This window comes from Melozone crissalis, unplaced genomic scaffold (assembly GCF_028551555.1).
Source record: "Melozone crissalis strain CALT ecotype California unplaced genomic scaffold, PUWL_Pcris_2 ptg000019l_1, whole genome shotgun sequence".
Taxonomy (NCBI): Eukaryota; Metazoa; Chordata; class Aves; order Passeriformes; family Passerellidae; genus Melozone; species Melozone crissalis.
In genome coordinates this window covers 26,787,325-26,807,572 of record NW_026535797.1, presented here as the reverse complement: position 1 = coordinate 26,807,572, position 20,248 = coordinate 26,787,325, and the positions used below count along the sequence as shown (strand labels likewise).

The window sequence follows — 20,248 nt, the reverse complement described above, 5'->3', positions numbered from 1 at the left end:
ACACTATGGAGGTCTGAGTGAAAATCAGGCGGGGATCTCCTCGCCATGCCTAGGGCCAGACCGGCGGTGGGAGCGGCGAAGGCCCGACCGGCGGCCGTGACACCCGGCCCGGGGGCTGGCCCGGGGTCACCCGCGGGGCCGGGACAGCGGAGCGCCTCAGCGGAGGGCTGAGGAGGAGCCGCCCTGCGCCTGCCTCTGCTCGGGTATCGGATACCAGGGCTGGCACAGCGAGCTGCCCCGGCTGGCCGGGCGGGCACAGGCACGGCGGGACAGGGGGGGCTGGTCGGGGGCACGGCGGGGCGGGGCGGCCCGGCCCTCGGCGGGCCCGGCGAGGCGGCGGCTCTCACCTCCCTTGCAGGGCGTGCGGTGCTGGCTGTGCTGCGCCCGGTAGCCCTCGATCACCTCCCACTCGCCATTGTCGCGCTTGATGGGGAAGGTAACGCTGAGCACATGGTTGCAGGGCTTGATGATGCGGAGGATGCCGCGGACGCGGTGGCGCCGCTCCTCCAAGCCCTCGCGGGTGCGCAGCCCCTCCACCAGCTTGTCCTCCACGATGCTGGCGCCGCGATCGAAGAACCCCTCCACCATCTTGAAGAAGTTGGGGTCGTCCTCTTTCTTCGCCGCCTCGCAGTAGTGCCGCCGCGGACACCGGCCGCCGCCCCACGCCGCCGCCACCACTGCCCCTCCGGCCGCCGCCGCCGGCCCGCCCGGCTCCGAGCCCGCCAGCACCGAGCCGGCGGCCAGGCGGGACGCCAGCAGCTCCCCCAAGTAGCGGTACATGGCGGCGGCCGCCAGACGCGAGGATCGGAGCGGTGTAGCCGCTGTCACAGGAGGGGCCGGGGGCCGGGCGCCGCCGCCGCCGCCTTTAAACGCGGGCTGCAGGGGGGGCGGTGCGCCCGCGGGGGGCGGGAGCTCTCCGCGCCTTCCGAGCGCGCCTGCGCCCCGCGCCCCGCGCCGCCCCCGGCGGGATTCGCGGAGGGGAGGGGGCGCGGCGGGCGGGGCCGGGCCGCGCCTGCGCAGTGCGCGCCCGCCGCGCCGCCCCTTCCCCTTCCCGTTCCTTTTCCGTGAGGCCGGGCCCGCCGCCCGCCCCACCGGGAGCGCAGCCGCTGCCAAGCGCCTGGGCCGCGGGGCCCTGCGCCGGCTGGCTGCGCTGCTGCCCGCTGAGAGCCCGGGCCGGGCTGCCTTCACGTGCCGCCCTCAGCCGCGTGACAAACGAGGCCTCTGTTAGCGCGAGTGAGGGCGCGCTCACACACAGCGCTCGGGCTCCCGGGAAAGGCGCCTGTGGGAGAACCCCGCTCTTCCACGGGGGTTTAGTGACTGCCCTGCCGTGAGGGGACAGAGGCTTCGAGTAAAGGTGTTAACATGGCTGCTCTCACAGAACCGTTAGATCACTGAGGTTGGAAAGGCCTTGAGATTTATATACTTTATCTGCTCGACTGGTTTTCGTTTTGCTGGCTCTTGGTCCATTCAAGTCCATTTTTTAAATGTAGCTCAGGCAGCGTCTCTTAAGAATATTGTTTTAAATTGTGTAAGGTCTGCTTTCAGAGCATGAGAGACAGTGTGTGCTGTACTACACTGGATTTATTTTAGAAGACTTAAGTGGCTTGTTCATTTTCTGTTAGTTTGGGCTGCTAATTGGAAAATACAGTGGGTATTTTTTTTTTCTTTTTGGGCTTGTGGGAGACCAATGCCCCTAAGCCTGGAATAACCAGGAAGTTCCTTTATCGCTGTGGGAATCTCTCTAACCACTGTGGGCTGTGCTACAAGGCTTGTGGGAAAGTAATTTAACTTTTGTGTGTATTTGTCAGCAGAGCGATTAGTCACAGATTCTTTAACTCACATAAACTCTTCAGGCAATTGATGCTCTATTTTTATCTTGATTTCATGTTGCTCTCTGTCATGAGAATCTGGAGAAGTTCTCTTAAGGACCACTAATAAGGTCCTTAACTTTTATCTGTTTTTTATCTGTAATGAAGATGGTTTATAATTGTAGTCTAGAAAACAAAGATCCTTGTTAGTGATATGGGGAGAAAAAAAATCAAGAAAGGAGCTGGTTCTCAGGCCAGTTTGTTCTTTAGGTGTTCACACAGGGCTTCAGAAACAAGCTCACTGATTTGATTTTCTGTCCATAGTATAGGTGGTTTATGGTCTATTTTGGTGTTAATTTTTAGTTCATAGAACTGCAGTGTTCTCAGTGGTTGTATCAGCTTTGAGCTACTACTTGATTTCAGTCACCTGTGTGTTCTCATTAGCTAGAGTTCAGTTTCTGTACGAGTTCTTAAATGTTGTAAATGCATAGGAAAGAAGGTGATGGGAGGTATTGTGGCAATTAGTCCTTATAGGGTAATTATTTCCACCTTGTTCTGTAGGTTGGAATATCATTGCAGGAGCACCGAGGTTAAATGAAGAGTGTGATTAGCCAGTTTGCTCAAGCATGTAGAAGTTAAGGTTAATGTGCTTTGCTCCTGTCCTGCTTTCAGCTGTGTTCTGTCTGATTTAGGACCACACTCAATTATCAGCTGCTTGCAGTGCCAGCCTGTTTGCAGCACACGTTGGTGGATGTATTTGAGGCTGAGCATGGGACATGACAATGTGGGAGCCACGTGGATCTCTGCAGAGGCTCAGTCACACAGCTGTATTTGAAGCAATGGCTGTACCATGGCTACCCTCCTTTCTAAACAAGACTGGAACTCGGCAAAATATTTAACAAGCTGTGTGTTGGATGCTGAGAATAACTAGATCAGCATGTTAGATTTCTTAGTCTTTAAACATGGTAGGAGATAAGATAACTGGGGAGTTTTATTTGGCATGGCTTTTTGACTGAAATAGTGTGTGCAGTTTGCAGGCAGTTTACCAAACTCAGCAGGTCTGTACCAAATTTCTGTTTGATTCAAGTCCTTTCTGGAGGCAAGAGTTACAACACTGTCTGTGTCCCCCATTCCAGAATTCTTATGTGCTAGGCACTGAGCAGTTGAATCAAAATCAGTTTGCTGGAGGAAATGAAAAAGGGCATGCTTCAGAATGAGTTCTGGCAGGCATGAAAGGGGTAATTGCAGTAATAAAAGAGGCACTGTATCTTCTTTACTCTCATATACCATGTGGGATGCCATCAGAAGAGTACTCACATTTGAGTAGCCTCAGTCAAAACAAAATCGCTGGGGTGGGTGAAAAGATAAAGATTAACAACATTTTTGTCCTCACAATCAGGAGTTTCACTAACTTCATGAATTTCATAGGAAGTTTTGGTCTTAGGACTAGCTCTGAGAGAGAGATAACTAGAGAAAACTCAATACCTGTGTGGTAGGAAGTGTCTGTATTATTTATGGGCTTTGCAGCAAGGTCATTTTCAACTGTGTGTACATGACAGGTATCAGTTTCTATTTAAAATCTGTGAAGTATAGCTCAGGGAGACAAACAACTTGATTTAATTTCTTGTAAGCTGCTTTTAAAATATCTTATATATAAATTTTAACAGATTATTTTCATTATAGATAAGAACAGTACTGAACACTATTGTGCCTTCCTAAAGCAATCTACTGTTTTAAGGTGTGTATTAGCAATTTCATAGCAAGTGGAGTAATTTTCTGTGTTGGATTCTAAAATTTTATTGAGGAAAGGGATCTAAGACAAGAATCAAATACTTCCTGCTTTAATTAATTATTTGAAGTACTATTTAGCTATTGGGGCTAAAACATTGCCAGGGTGTGCTGGTGCTGAATTCCCTCAGAAACTGGAATAGCTGTTCCCAGCTCACATGCCAGTCCTGTTACCAGGAGCAGAGAAGCTGCAAATCAGGGATCCTGCCAGGGCTCTGGGTAACTCTGCCCTTGTCTGCCTGAGCCCTTCACAGCCAGAGTAACCCTGGGCTGCCTCCAGTGCAGAGTTTGAGCCTCTGTTAGACAGCACACTCAGGAGGAAGGTGGATCTGTACAGAGGACCAATTCCTTTCTGTGGTAAACTGTCTTCTGGGAAGTCAAATTGCTTTTGAAATAACTGCAGATAGAGTTACAGAATTTTGTTTCAGAAAATTTCATTTTGAGTTGTGAGCCATACCACATTATTGCACTTGACAGTTTAAGCAAAGTGCTTTTGCTTAAAGAATTGCTTGAGATAAATCCCAAGTAAAAATTGAAGCAAGTTGTTTGCCTTTGAATTGCCTATATGAGCATTTGTTTCCCTTCCTCATTGCACCAGAAACTGCAAAACTAAAAGCCCATTTTTCTTTTTTTTCTGGGGCTTATATGTTATGCTGTGCTGCTTTATGTAGACCTTGGTAGTGTAAATAAATAGGTGAGAGCTGGGGTTATTTTCTTACCCCAAACTGCTGCAGAAACTGTTCAGCTTCTGCAGAGTCAACAGATCTCTGGACAGTTGCATAATAGTTGCTGGGTGACTGGCAGGATGTGAATCTGACAGGAGTGGTAAGTGTGGTGCTGTTCACACACCTCTTGGCTAAAATCCTGTGTGTTTGTGGTAAATGGAGACCATGAAGATGAGCAGCAAGTGTGTAGGACTTCACAGAAATCCTTCTGCATGGGACCTGCCCGTGTATTGTGGGAAAATGTACTGAAATAGTACCAAATAGAAATCAAATAATTTTCCAGATCTTTAACTTGAAATGTTCTCAGGTTCATGGGTTTTATTTCCCACCTTTGCAATGCTTTAAAGTAAAAACTTCATGTCTAACTGGTTTTGGCATGGGCTGTGAAAATAGAGATGGCAATTTCTTTATCTGCAGGAGAATGTACCAGCATTCAGTCTTCAGAGTAATGGGAGGTAATGCTGGTACAGCATTTGTGCTTTCAAAGGTGTGTTTTTAAATGAAACAAATACACTACAGATTAAAGGGTCTATCTTAATTTTAATTCCAAATTTGTGAATTAATTGTTGTACTCTAAGTGCCATATTTCTTGATTATATTCTTCCCTTTTTATGCCTAGCCAGTAGGTGATGTGACGGGAATGACCTGGGATGTGTGGAGCTGTTGCTGGAGGGCTGTCCCTGTGAGATGCTGCCACAGGTGAATGCAGAAGATTCCATTAATTTGGGACTGCCTATATGAGCACTTTGACCAGATGAACATTTGACTAGAAATCTTCATTTCAGTCAGCTGTTTACCAAAGCTTATTAAAAGCCTTTTTGCTGATAGCATGAGGTACCAGTACTGAGATCTATTGGTTTAGAGCCTTTCCTCTATAAATAGCTTCAGCTGTGTTGAGCCATAGCAGATCTAGAGAGCAGACTTGTAGGTTTCTTCATTTACTCCTTTTGCCTTGAGAAAAAAGAACCTGAATTTGGTGGTTTGCCAGGCAGGATGCAGAAGTTAATTTGCACATGTTGCAAATTTGAGATGTGCTTTCTGCAATGTTGCAAAATTAGAGAAGAGGTATTCAGATTATTTCCATTTGAGATAAGGGCTTTAAACCTTTCAATACTTTGTCTTATTAATGAGATTCTTAGGTACCTGGGATCTGATTATTTAATAATTACTTTGTATTACTTTGCATTAAATTGAAGTTTTTCCTGACTGCTAAGTTCAAGTAATAAGTTGCTATAGTTTTCTTAATCTGTAAATAGTAATGTTTTTTGCTTGTCTATAGCAGTGTAAAAGTAGGGAGTGAAACTCAGAATTGTGCAAGTGAATTAGGAAGTTCTAGGTTTAGCCTAGTAGGGACTAGGCTAGTGTGAGTCTTGATTTTTTACTTGAGGCATTGCTACAAAAATAATCTGTAGCTGAGCAAAAGAATATTTAAATTTATTATTTAATCAAACATAAGATTTTGTTTTTCATTACATTTCCAGAAGTTCTGGTAACAGATCTATAAGCCCATTATTTAGGATGTGAGTTTGACATGGATTCCTAATTTGTAAGTGAAATGTACTTGGGAAAATCCTCAATAAGTGGTACAGAGCAGTTTTCTGAGCTTCTAACTTCTTAATAATTTTGCTGCAGAAATCAAAATATTGAATAAATTATGATAACTACTTAATGAGTAAATATTTCTAATTGCCACAAAAAGTGGTTGTGCTTATGTTTGTTAGCTTTAAAGACTTTCTGTCTCCATCTGTTTATATAGTTGCTGTGCATGATGACTGATGTTGCCAGCTGATTCCTTCAGCTCTGTGACAGAGCAGATATAAAAAGCTCTTCATGTATACAGGAGCTGATCCCTCATCTCTTGGTCAGGCAGTCTATAGATACACAGCAACTCTCAGTGCCATGTCTTGGCACTGTTACTGGCAGTATATTGATAATGAGTGTTGCCAGATAATCTAACTGATAAACACTAAGTGTGCTCTGTAGGGACTCTTATCCCTGGAACACCACTTCTTGTTTTCAGATGAGTAGGACAAGAAGTAACTCTCTGGAGGCAGCAGGTCTGACCCAAAGCTTGCTGAAGTCAGTGACAAATTAATCTGATTTCAGTGACCTTCCCATCAACATGGCCATTGGTGATAGAGGCTTTTGTGGGTCAGTGTGAAGGCTTCTCCTTTCTCAATTCCTGTGTCAGTGACAATCTGTGTAAGCAGCTGGTTTGTGTCATTGGGCCATAATCTGTAGCTTTTGATTGCTATTCCCTCATTTCTCATTTAAAAGACAAAAGAGGGCCTGGTACAGTTACCCAATCCTGAAATATTTGTGATTCTCATCTTGCTGTTAAGTGTGTTTGAAATCAGCTGATGAAAAAGCTGGTAATGGGAAAGCTGATAGATATACAGGCATAAATCTTCCACAGATGCCTTGTGAGCATGCCAGCTTTGTTCTCTTAAATAAGGTTAGGGGGGAAATAAAATACTTTAGTCAGTTTGTTTCCTGGAAATTGTGTTTTTTAGAAAATTCCTGTCTACTTCATTTAGCATAGCAAATATCAGTAGAAAGTGATTTGCCAGGAGTGAAATAAGAATTGTTTGAAAGTAACATTTACAATTGAAATGGATCTTTTTTGCAACTCTTGGTGTCCTTGGCTGTCTGGCTGAAAATTATACTCAAAATCTTTCCAGCCTGGAATCAAAGCATCAGAGGCTGCAAAGCATCAGTTTTTTCTTGGTTTAATACTCAATTCATAGTCAGAAGTTGTTGACATAAATGTACTGTGTATTGTTTAAATAACAAACATTAAAGCTCTTATGAACTAGAGAATACTGGTCTCCTGTAGTGCTTTTGTTTGCATTTCTATTAGCAAAATCAACTTTACCCTCTTTCACTTTGGAAGAGTGGCTGTGGAAATCAAGATTGTTAAAATATATTTGAATGCTTAAATCTTCTGTGAAATATGTTTTGGGTGAAGCCCAGATACACAGTACTAAGAATTACCATTCAAATCTGTTGATATAATTGAAATTGGTATTATCACCAAACTCCAGGAGTACATTGGCTGGTATTTTTCAACACATTATGGATTTCTTGGAGGGGAAGAAATAGCTGGTTATGCTTGGTGTAAAAGTGTATATGTGATATCTTTTCTTGGTCATCTTTCACAGACCTCAGGATTCTTCGTGGTGCCCACTGCATGTAGAGATCCAGCACAAAATCACTGTTGGAGAGCTCATCCCAGAGGAATCTCAGAATGAGAAAATAGGTCAGAAAAGGAAATATTTCTGTTTTAATTAAATTGTCCCTCCTTGAGCACACGTGAACAATTTTTGAAAACACTGTGTGGAGTTTTTTGTGATTATTATTTACTGTCTAATCTTGCAAATGTTGGCAAGGTAATGACTAACTTACCTGTTCTACTTCATCTCTTCTGGTTTTTTCCTTTGAAAGCCAATAGGTTGAAATTAAGCTTATTTTGAAGTACTGGAAAGGTAGGGTCCCTGCATATCATTAGTAAGAGATTTTCTGGTTTCAGAAGGGCTACAATATTGTGGTCTTCTGACTAAATGAGTTAAAATCACCATGGAAGTCATAAAAGCTTATCCTGGTTTCTTTTGTCTCATCAGCTTTCACATAAGCCTGCTGTTTTTCTTTAGTAAAGGAACACTGAATGGCAATCTAAATCATGTATGCTTTTAGATTGTTCAGTTCTCATTGGAGGTCAGCTTTCTTGAGCAGAGGATGCTGAGATGTTCACCTCAGGTTTTAAGGCTGCATTATCATTGTGGCATTTACATCAATGTAAGCAGAAATTGAGCTTCTTCCTTATGTGCAGAAATTGAGCTTCTTCCTTATGTGACCAAAATCCTCAAAGTAATAAATTAATGGTGAAGGATGGAGTTAGAAGCCACTCTCCTTCACTGTTCTCTTCTCCCTAAATACTTTACCCCTCACCTGCACTGAACTCATGCTTGAGTGCAAGTCCATTAATGTTACTCAGTTTTAGGTGCAATTTATTCTTGTTTATTAGATGGCTAATTCAGTGAAGGTTACGTAAGTTAAAGAAGTTAATGGGCCTGTTAACTTAAAGAAAAAAAACCATCTGTTATGTGGCAAAACACTCATCTTTTTCTCCCAGAGTCCTAAAGTCACACTAGAATATTGAATATAGGGCACTGCCTCAGGACTTAAAGTAATTCTTAACATTTTGAAAACTAAAGTGGAGGAAGGTGATTGTGTGGGTGAGTTCTGAACAATATAAGATAAGAGAGAACTTCCTTCAAAGAGTGTATGAGGTTCAGGAACTAAACAAAAAAAAAAAAGTTATATCAGATGCCCTGTGTTAATCCTGACTTTGAATCACTTGATTATTTTGTGTTTGTAAACCAGCACCTGAGAGTTCAAGTAAGGAGTAAAAGTAGAGGAGGACAATAAATCTCATATTGCAGGAAGAGAGAATTGTAGATATAGAAATCATATAAGCAGGGATGATGACTGTTAAAATCTCAAGAGATAGGGTGAAAAGCTGAGGTGAAAAGGGTAGTTGTGTATCTTATCAAAAAGGTGAAGGATTATGCACTGGGGAATGGCAGTGCAATGTTTAAGGTATGAATATGTAAGATTTACTCACTGAGTTCTACATGTGGTTCCATGTACTGTGGAAGCAAATGAACTTTTCATTGCCTCAGTTCCCATTAAAAAAAAAAAAAAACAACAGATGATAATCTATTCCCCACACCTTAAAAGTATGGGGAGAACAAATACATTGAGCATTGCTTGGAACTGAGCTGGTTGTACAAACTTGTAAGGTCCTCATACCTGAATTGATATAGGCCAGAAGTTAAGGAGTATGGGCAGAATGTATTCTTGAAGAGAAACTCCTGGAATTTGCTTTTCTGTTAAACTCATACAGCTTCTTTCCTATCAGACTAGATTTTCTTCAAGAAATATAGGAAAGTCTTTGATTATTTTCCAAAGTGATAAGTAAAATACTTCTTGTCATGAATGTTTATCATTTTCAGAGCATATTCATTTGACTCATGCCTAGGAACAGAAGTAGTGAGATGTAGTGGAGCTGCAGTTCATTGATTTTATGTTGAAGATGATGAAAAATAGAAATTATGTAAGCTTTTGCCAGTTCTATTGAATTAAAAGAATTCAGAGAAATTAGTATTAGAGGAATATTAGAAGTTTTCTTGGATTAACAAGGACTAACCATGGCTTCATCCATAAGCTGCTTTAATGGGTCAGTTTGGAGAAAAGGAAAAGTTGTCAAATACATTACATTTATGTTCTGCCAGCAGATTTCATTTCAATTGTTTTCACACTGTATGCTTAATATGTCTGAAAAGAAGTCAGTCTTTCAGCAAAACTTCATCCAGCAAATTGCATGATGGCAGGTGAAGAGCAGGTAATATAATTTGACCTGTGGTTATATTTGGTTAGAAAAATTTCTGAAATGCTAAGTAAGGTGGAATTACTCAACAAGCAATGAAAATAAATACTGATATTGGTGTGGGTTCTTTGGGAATGTGCCAGTGTAGATATGATTGTGCTTTTTTTTGCTGAGAATGTCAGATCAGCTTGTTTAAAGCAGTGTAGTTTTTTGAACTTAGACTTGTTTTTGTTTTCTTTCCCACTCTAGATTGTAAGAGTATAAAATTGAGATAAGATGGAGGAAGGTGACTTTATTAGCTCTGTAAGTGCATGGATTGCTAATTCCAAAGGACCTCTGGGGAATACAGACTTTGCAGTTGGGCTGTTCCTGGCCTTCCTGTGTCCAGCAGAGGAGCCCCAGGAGGCAGAGCTCTGACTTCTCAGGTGTGACACTTTCATAAGCTCAAACCCCTTATTGCATCAATGCTTGTAAAGCAGGACTAATCCCAAAGATCAGTGGCAAAATTTCTGCCAGTAGCTCTGCTCTTGACATCCAGTTCCTGAGCTGAGAAGTCACTACTTAATTTTTAGAATAATGGGCTAGAGCTACTCTTGAAGTATCATGAGTGCTCTTATTAATGTGGAACATGGTGGCAAATTTCTGTCATGGCTCTGGAACGCCAGTGTAATGTGGAACAGCCTAGGTAACTTCTACATTAGAACAGCTTCAGTCCCTGCTAAACTGTATTTTGATTTATATAAGATGAGCTATTGAGAATTTGAGAGAATAGAGTTTGACTTATTTGGGTGAAGTTTCCCCACATCTTTCTAAAATACTGATGCTGGCTGCAAGAGCGAAATTTTCATTCTTGAAAGGTGAATGTGAGTCAAGACATTTTTCAGGGGCTTTCATTTTTTCTATACTCAAAGTCTTAAGAAGCTGGGCTCTGTTTGGAGAGAAAAACTCTTGCATGACAGCACTGTTCTGTCCAGCAGTACAGTGTCAGTGGCTTTGCAGTGCTTAGCAGTGGAGAGTGCTGCTGATGGACAGCTTCCTTCTCCATGTTTGCATGCTCCAGGGAAAGCTGAGATGCCCACTAAACAGTTTGTCACTTCAGAGCTGCCTGGAGAGGGGAACTGCATAGAACAGCTTCCAGGATCAGAACTTTATCCTTTAAACTTCCCTGGATATAAAGTGTGAGTGCTTGTTTTTTAGACACTGTGTTTCCCCAGTTAAAGGGATAAGCATAGGTAAAGGGACTTGGCAGCTGCTTCCCATTTGGGGTTGGAATCTTTACTTCCTTCAGAGCTGGTAAAGTAAAACTTACTTGTTTGCCATAAAAAGAAAGAAGTGACAGGTAACATCATAATGTATGAGGGACTAAAAAACTATGTACTATGATTGCACAGTTCTTAATTCTCATTAGCTTCCCTCTTCCTTCTTCTGTATTTGCATTTTTGATGAGGAATGCCATTTTAGTGGACATTTTGGATGTTTTTCATTTCAGCTTCATCAAATCAAGTTGTTGCACTTGCTCATTTTGTGAAACTTTCCATCCATACCCACCATTTACTAATTTTTTCTCACTCTGATCAGACTGTTCAGTTTTCTGCATGGTTTTTCTGTTGGCAGCTGAAGTTCATAATATATTGTTTATATATTGTGATGTCATAAAGTTCCTGTTGAGAGAAGTATGTTAATATTTTGATTCTCACTTGTCTCTGAATACCTTGTATTTACTGAATGAATGCTATCTTTATTTTTGAAAAGATGCCTTCAATTATTTTTTAATTTGGTTTCCACTGTATAAACTAAATCTCCATTTGCTGCTTTTTAGATTTGTGCTGACAAAGATGATGTCTTAGTAGTTTAGGTTTATGTCTTATTTTTCTCAAATTTTTCTTCTGCTCCAATGTTTCATAATGTTTTGCATGAACTGTTGCCATACCTCACTTAATGGTTTTTATTAGCACATGGCTTCTAAACTGGCACTCATTTAGATGATATGTTAGTTTGACCTGCAAGATAAAGATTAATATAAAATGTAATGTTAATGTAGCTGTAGTTCTTGGAATGCAATGTCAGGTAATTCAGAGCATTAGCCAAGGTAGAACAAACTGTACTGCTTTCTGAATTCCTGTATCTCTGGTCTGTTGTAAAGATTACTAATCTCTAGAGAAAGATAATGGATCATATGTTTAGTGTAATAGCTTTTTGGGTTTTCTGCTTTATCTGCTAATTTTCAAGTCTTTTAAAGTAAGCTCACATAAACAGCTTTTAATGTGAAATTTATTGGAAGGAAAACCAATATGTATTTACTGTCATATGCTCAATAATACCAAAGCTATTCACTTCTATTCCATGTGCTTCCTAACACAAGCAAGTTAAACCTGGAGTCACTCAAATCATTAGTTGGATATAAAGAGTACTTTAATATGGAATGGATTGCAAATTCCTTGTGTTTCTTCACCTCTAATTTTCCTCTTTGGTGTTTTTGCAGAATGTACAGTTCAGGTACATGTGTGAGGCACTAAAGCACCACGAGTCACACAGAGCAGTAGCTGTCCTTCTGTAGATGATGTCACTTGACATGGAGTAAGGGTGGGTTACTAAACACTCTTCAGAGCCACCTTACTACCAAACTCATTTGTGGGTTGGGGCATTAAATAGAGCTCCTGTTAAAAAGATGGATTTCTAACATTGGCACTGTCACTTCTGTTCTATGTGAAAACTTCCTGCTGGTGTTTTTTGAAAAATGTTTTGAAGATTTTTTGTGATTTTAGCTTTGTATAGCAGCTCACATGGTTTTCTGGATAAAGAATATGCTAATATACTAGTAGCCCATATTGGCCTTGTGTACATCAGTCCTGTTGTTTCTATTCTAGTGAAAATCAAGTGTAGAACTTGCAACACCTGGCAGACCGAGAAAGAATTGCATTTGCCAACAGGATTGCAGTTCCAATACAGAAGGTGTTAAACTATGAGATGACCATTTCTTTATAATCTCTACTCTCTTTGCATTATATTGCAGAAAGAAGCCATTTATAGTTTTGCTTCACATTGGACCAGCTTCTGCATGAAGACAAATGAATAAATAGATAAATCTGTTTAGTTTCCATCCTTAGCTCTTCATGCTTCAGGAGCTTTGGAAGTTAAACAACTTAAAATTTCAGAGGCACAACTATGTAGTACTGCAAGTAATAAAAACATTTATAAGAGTTACTGAATCAAAGGCAGCTGAGTGAAGGTACACAGCAATAATAGCACAGTACAGATAATAATTGAGGTATTGCCTTGAACAAAAACAGTGAAGAAAATGATGTGCTTTGAGTGAGAGCAAAAGTACACGAAGGTTTTTACCAGTGGTTATGCAGCTGTGCCCTGCTGCTACACACTATGACTTGGAACAGTAGAGGGAGACCCAGGATGATTTGTTACATCATACCTCGAGTTTTTTGGTTGTTCTTGAGGTGTTTTCAGACAACTGAATTACCATGGAAAAGGGTACAGGCCACATCAGTGTTTCTAGCATTTAATTAGTGCACTTCATTCACGTTTTGTTGAATTGTGATGATTTCCTTTAACTTTTTGGAGCACAGTAGGATAGAAATTGTGATCTTCAATTTTTTGAAGTATAATCAAAAGTCAAATTACTTTTAATAAATAATCAAAGTGCATTGCTGTCCTTAGTCTGAGAGAAAAGCTACCTCTTGAAATAAGGAAATTTGCATCTAAAAGGCACCTTTGGCTCAGTCAGCTATGTTGATAGTTACTCAGTGTCACCTGTTCCCTGTTAAAGCTTAACCAGTTGGCTAAACTAACATCCATCTAAACCATTGAAATGTAAAGGCTTATATATTAAAAAGCTAATGCTAATTTTCTTTATTTATCATATCTTAATTTTTTTCCTAAATAAATGCCAGAAGACTTGAAAGCTTTGTTTCCAGATGATTCACTGTAGTTCTCACTCACTTAAAATAATCTGAATTTTTTGTCCTGTTTTCCTGCAGTGCCCTAGTAAATTAACAACTTTACACTTACTGGAATAGCCACGAAAGAGTGTTTGACATTCATGCAGTTCTGCAGAGAAGGTGGTAGGTGTGTTCCTTCTGTGGCCACAACAAGGAGCAAGTATGGGCAGTGAACCATCAGTGATCTTTGGAATGCTCTTCACCAGTGTACAGAGACAGTTTGGCCCAAGTCTGAAGGTTGTTTCCTTAAGGGAACTTTATCTCTTAAAAAATCTTAAACTTCTTGACTTATAGATAGGAAGAGCAAATCCTTTTCACTTACAGCTGAAGTGTATTCTTGGGGTGTGTGCAAAAGAGAAATATTAACATCATCTTTTGCCTTTACAAGAACTGAAATTCTAGATTTGGATATAAAAGTCATTACTGTCATATTAACATGTAGTTAACATCTCTCAAGAGTTTTGTTTAAATTACAATGCTCACATCAAAACCATGTGTTTGAACTTTTCTGTTGAGGCACTGGTTCTGTAGAAATGTGTAAAGCCAGCTTTCATCTTCCTGAGATAGGGAAGTATGAGGAGATCAGCTGTTGATTGGACTGGATTGCCATCTCCTTTGAACCTGATGATGCCACATAGAGGATGTAGCTGCACACTTGAGGCACAGGTAAAATGTGCACAGTGTGGCTTGGCATGGGAATTAGATAGCTCTGGTGCCATAGGTTCAGTCCTGACAAAAGGTACTTGCTGCCATTTATGTTTGCAGCAAGGTGAAATGTTTGCTCCTCTGGAGGGATCCTCTCTAGCCAGTGATGAAGTGAATGAAGTCATGATTGAGCTGTTGGTCTAAAAGTGTCTTGTGGGCTTGTGTGGCACCTGTAGTTTTGAACAGCCCTGGGAAATGACTTGATGTAGTGATGACTTGTGTGCTCCAGTGTGACTTCTTGGAGTGGGTGACTGATTTTTTTCACTTGACAGACAGTGAACTTGAATTGTTTTGTGATGCTGACAAATGAGAAGTATCCCACTTGTCTTAAAGGCAAGAGGAAGTGCAGCTCCTGTTCAGGTCTATTGCTAACTTAACCACTTGTGGTGGGGAGGGAAAGACATTTTCCTGCCACTAGTAGATTAGTTACATGGAAATAAAATAGATTATTTTACATGGTAAACTTAAGAATTACACCTTTTCAACACCCTGTCTCCCACAGTACAAAAGCAAAAGGACAGTCTTACCTATGGCTGTTGTCCAAAACAGTGACAATATCCCATTTTTTACTATGAGCATACAGTCAGCATCCAGGTTTTCATTATGAAACTTCATCTTTTTTGAGTAAGGCTTTTGTAAAGATGGGAAAATAATATTGGTGGCTTTTGTATTTTAAATATTTTATATATATATATCTCCTGATCCTAATAAGTGAAATCTACCAGCAGTTAATCTGATGGAGATCAGGCTGTTCTGATGTTTCTTTGACCAGTTACCTTGCTTTCATCTTAGATCCTGTATTGCTTTATCCACCTCTGTTTGTCAGGTTTCAGTCCCAACATAGATTTCCATTGGTGATGATACCTGTGGAAAATTTTCTGCAAACTAAATAGTTTTTCTAAAAAAAGCCACAATGATGCTATTCTAATATTGTGAGGTATTTTAATATGCTGAAATATATGGAACAATATCTTTCTTGACAGAAGGTATAGCAGTTTAGTTGTTTAAATAGTTCTCAAAAATAAGGGTTTGGGGAATGAGTGTTCTTCAACTAAACGTGCATGGCACGTTTGTGTATCTTTGACCTTTTACCTTTATCTTCCTTTTCTACTCAAAAGGTCAGTGTTCTCTAGAACTTTTGACTTCTTTTGTTTGTAGCAGCCACTGGATGCTCATATCTCCTTAATTATATGTTTTTGTGTATTGCAAAACAAAAATCGATAAATAAATTTACTTAAGGGGCCATCTTGAAAGGCACAAAGACTGTGAGGCAGGAATTATCAAGTTACTCACAAAAGCCTACCACCTGTACTCCAATTTTCAAACACAATGACGACTCTCAGTGGCTGAATTGGAAGTCTATAATTAGTGTTCAGATTTTTGCATCATTTGGTTCCAAAAAATAATAATGGGAAAATAAAATGGCTGATGCAACTGCTCAGTAGATGCCTTTTTATATGAACCAAGATTGTATTTACAGAAGGAATGTCTTCATTTCATATCCAGGGAAATATTTTCCTTCTAGAGCACAACTTTAGAAACCACAGGCTGATCCTGCTGGCAAGTAGGTACACATTAAATATTAGCAATAGCAATGCCATTTGATTGCTTGCCTTCTTTTTGTATAATAATAGTTATGAAGAACAACTTGCCTTTTCTTCCTCAGTATTTTGATTTAACATTTTTTACAGTGTTAGGCTATGGAACTGCTTAGAACCTTGATTTCTGGTTTAAATTATTTCTCTGCTGCTGCAGGAGTATTTAGGAAGGTTTCTATTGTGTTACTTATACCATAAGTGTTCTCCTCCAAAAATCATCTTGTTACTTGAAGTGCTCCAAATAAGGAAAAAAAAAAGGATACCTGGTGTTTTATGGCTAGGTATTGCTGAATACAGGTTTTATGTACCTGTAAACCAGCTGTACCTGTCTTGAGTCCAAATGGTATTGTGGTCCTCTGGTGATAGCCAGTGAGAAGAGCTAAATACTGAATGCTGCTATTTAACTTCAATAGTAGGTACTAATAGAAATTATTTTATGGTCAATAATAACCTAAGTACCTCATTTAGAAGTAACTTTATACTAATTACAGATACTGCTGTATGCAAATGAAGGATTGTGATTTTCAGTAATTTTGATATCAGCTAGCAGGGTTCTTGCCATACCACCAGGTGTGGTTGAAGCAGCCCCTGTGCAATATTCCATGTGCTAACAGTGTTACTCTGTGAGCCAAATGATCATCCTGCCTAACCTGCATTTGGTTAGGCAGGGCAGTTATGGACAGGACTGCAGTCTTTGCCTGAAACCTTGGATGAAAATCCAGATAAAAGGTATTTGGTGCTTGTAACAATCACCAAACAATGGATGACAGAAATAAGACCTATTTGTTCATTTCCCCAGTTGAACATGTGTATGTGTATGTTCTCCCACATCTGTGTTCCCTTGAGTTCTGGTTGGGTGCCACCAGCCTGGGCTACTGCAGCCCATGTAATCCTTGAGCTGCCATTCACTGACACAGAGCATCTTCTTTGGAGCCCACATGATGCATCCCTTGCTCTTAGCTAGAGTGAGTTTGCTTCAGCTGCAAGGTGCTTAGCTTGAGTTCTCCTGTCAGTTTTTATTTGCCATTGTGTTCCTCTCATTCTGTATTTGGACCAAGCTTATTGATTTAGTAGATAGGTGCTGTTGCTGGTATATTGATTCACTTGCAGTGCCAGCAGGAGTGTTGGCAGAAGGATCTCCCTTTTTCTTGCACAAGTTGCAAGCAAACATGTAATGCATTCCTCACCGTTCCAGAGTTGTTTCGGTTTCTAAGTGTATGAAACTGTTACTACACTGCTTGCTGTTTCTTCTTTCAAAGTTGCTGTACAGCTGCTGTCCCTGGCTTTTTAAAAAGATCACATTGAATTTTGGAGGGAAATTTCAGCAGCATGGTGAAAGTGCCAGAAGAGTTTCCTGTGATGTAAACAGAATTCTGCACCAAGAAATTTTTCTGGTTTCCCTTTGGCTGGCAACTGTCTTAGTAGCTTTTCTACTCCACAATCACATGGATTAAGTTGTTGAAAAAACAACCCTGCAGCTTGAATTGAACTGAAAAGGAGCACTCTGAAGATGGCTATGAATAATTCAGTTTCCTCTGTTGTAAGGTAGATGAATCAATCCTTTAATTTTTTATACTACATGTAGGAGGAGTATAACGTGAAGTATGTGAATAAGGAAGGATAAAGTCCACAACAGAAATTAAAATTTAGAATTTATGAAACATCCTACTTTATGTATTTATTACTTACTTTATTACCAGCTTTTCAGCAGGTAAAGGACAATTGTAATGTTTTCTTGCCAATTTTAGGGGTCAAGTCATTAACCACTTACCATTTAGGATGTTCGTCATTAAGCTGCAGCAAATCAAAGCAGGAAGTAAAAGAATACACTGTTTGTCTCCTAAGACTTCTGTGTTCCTAGAGGGGAAAGTACACTTTTGCATTATATTGATATAGTTGTCTTCTGATGCACTGTCTTTTATTTCTGTAATTTTATTTGTAGTTTGAAACTTTGTAGTGTGTTGCAGGCATAAAGAAACTAACTGGAGGTTGAATTAGTGTGGTTTACTTTTAGGGTACAGGACTTGGACTTGATGAGGCTATTTAAATGTAAATTCTCAGAATGGAGATTAGGCATGTGGCTACTGTGAATATTCAGGAATTATAGGAAGCTGAACCTGTGTCACCCTTTTAAATTACCTTGCCATAATGCTTAATGATTATCATGGTGAGTAAATACTATTAATGAGTAGAAAAATATGGAATAAAATTGATTGGTATTTTAGGGATACTTTAAGGTTGTGTATGTAGCATCAGAACATTTCTAGAGGGAAGAGGATCTTTAAAGCTATTTTTAATTTTATTTTATGTGCAGTAGATCACTAGAGATTAATAATCTGTTAATGACAGTTTGTTTAAAAACCTTTAAATTTAGAATTCCTGTCTTACTGTTTAGATTGGAGGAAATACACTGTGTGGGATAATATATTTCTGTATATTAAACCTCAGTTGCAGTGCCTTGCAAATGTAAAACTTGCTGATGTAGTTACTGTTTTTTAATAGATCATTGACCCGTCAATCAGACTCTGACCATTTCAGAGATAAAAAGCTTGGCTGTCATTGGCTGCTAGGAATAGAGCACCTTTCCACAAATTAGGAAATGGTGTAATAATTAACAGGTATAATGGATATGTGCATTCAGGTTTCAGGTGTATCTTCATGAGTTTAAGCTCTTGTTATCTTTTGTGTAGTTAGTTAAGCCACTGTCTGCCCACTGATAATTTAACTGCAGTATAAAATGGATTTTTTTTTGTGGCAGTAGAATTTTTCTAAAATAATTGTTAGGTTTTTAGCTCACCTTTTAAAATCTGAAGTGAATTGTTCTTTCAGACTTTTATTTATAACAAGGTGTAGAATGTCACTAACAAAACTCATTAAGTGGGTAATAATTCTGTTCTGAAGCAGCAAAGCAACAGTTCTTTAAACACTTTTGCCTACAGGGAATTTAGGTAAACTGTTTTTTTTTTCTTGCTGATTTACAGACTTAAATGATTTTAGGTACTGATGATTCCTGGTACAGGAAGGAGTTTTGACATCTTGGACTCAAAAAGTCGCTTGGAAATTGGCAGAACAGGTCATTTAGCACTGGACCTATTACATGAATCAGAGAGTTGGCAGAGGTCATTTACCATTCCTAAGGTAATTTATGTTTTGAAAATATAAGCTGTATTTTAATTGCAAACATTCATTAAACAACATCAAGATTCAATTCCTTTGGTGTGATCATAGAATCATAGAACAGCCCAGGTTGGAAAGGCTCTTAAAATCATCAAGGTCCAGACCCTGTGCCATGGGCATGTTTCACTAGACCAAGTTGCTCAGGGCCCCATCCAACCTGGCCTTAATGTACTGGCGCTGCAAAATGTGATCAGCAAAGCAAATCCTAAGTTTAGAGAAGTTACAGAACTGGAAAGTTAAGGAAAACTTTCTGAATTTTTGTGTAACTTATAAACCTTTAAACATGTCAACAAGCAAAAGAAAAGTGATACTTCAAATGAGGGGCTGATAAATTACTAAATAACTGGACTTTTACTAAGTTCATTTGAACTGATAGTAACATTTTCTGTTTGTCAGAGACCTGTTACTGAGCTTTTTGCATTATGTGTTGGTAGCCTTTTATCTATAAAACTTATCAACATCACTTCTTTAGGGATTGAACCTCACTATAACTTTGCTTAGTCTTTCCCTTACCTGATCCATTACTTTAGTGTTGACTGTAAATTCTGTTCTTCTGGTTATTTGTATATTGCCATTCTTTATAGAACTCAAAGCTTTCACAGCTTTGGGCACTGACTTTTAAAAGTTACCATTTTCTGGGACTGAATTTAAATGTGCAATTGCAGAAGTTTGAACACTCCAATGTTTTAAATGGTATTTATTTGGTTATGAGCATAAAAATGACCAGTACTAGTCACTGGGTTTTGTAGCTTCTTTGTATTTTGCCCTAATTTTAGTGATGCATATTGCTTTTCCAGTGACAGCAATCATGTACCAGAGATCACTATTTTGGAGTGTTTATGGGTTTTCTGTGTTAAAATGAGCCTTGTGAATGTGCAGATTTATTGACCCCTAGTGGGGTTGTTAGGAAAATGGTTGCTAATTTAATTAGTGCTAAATGAAAAATTTGCCTATTTTTCAATGCTGCATTTGTTTCAGTGGTCTTTTCCTTCTATTTACAGCTGGATTAGCTCTTGAATTTTTTCTGGTGTTCTCTACATCTGCAGAATTGCCTGTTGAAGCAACTTCTGTTAGTAACAGCACACCCAAAACAAGGAGCTGTTAT

At 39.8% G+C, this 20,248-nt stretch overlaps 1 protein-coding gene across 1 annotated transcript in view; it reads right to left on the bottom strand.

Annotated features, from left to right (window-relative positions):
- Positions 1 to 795, bottom strand: part of GLUD1 (glutamate dehydrogenase 1) — a 28,606-nt gene extending 27,811 nt beyond the window's left edge. The window contains exon 1 of the mRNA XM_054277180.1: positions 348 to 795. Coding sequence (XP_054133155.1) covers positions 348 to 780 — 433 coding nt within the window. The 5' untranslated portion in view covers positions 781 to 795. The remainder of the gene's footprint in view (positions 1 to 347) is intronic.
- Positions 796 to 20,248: the final 19,453 nt, after the last annotated feature.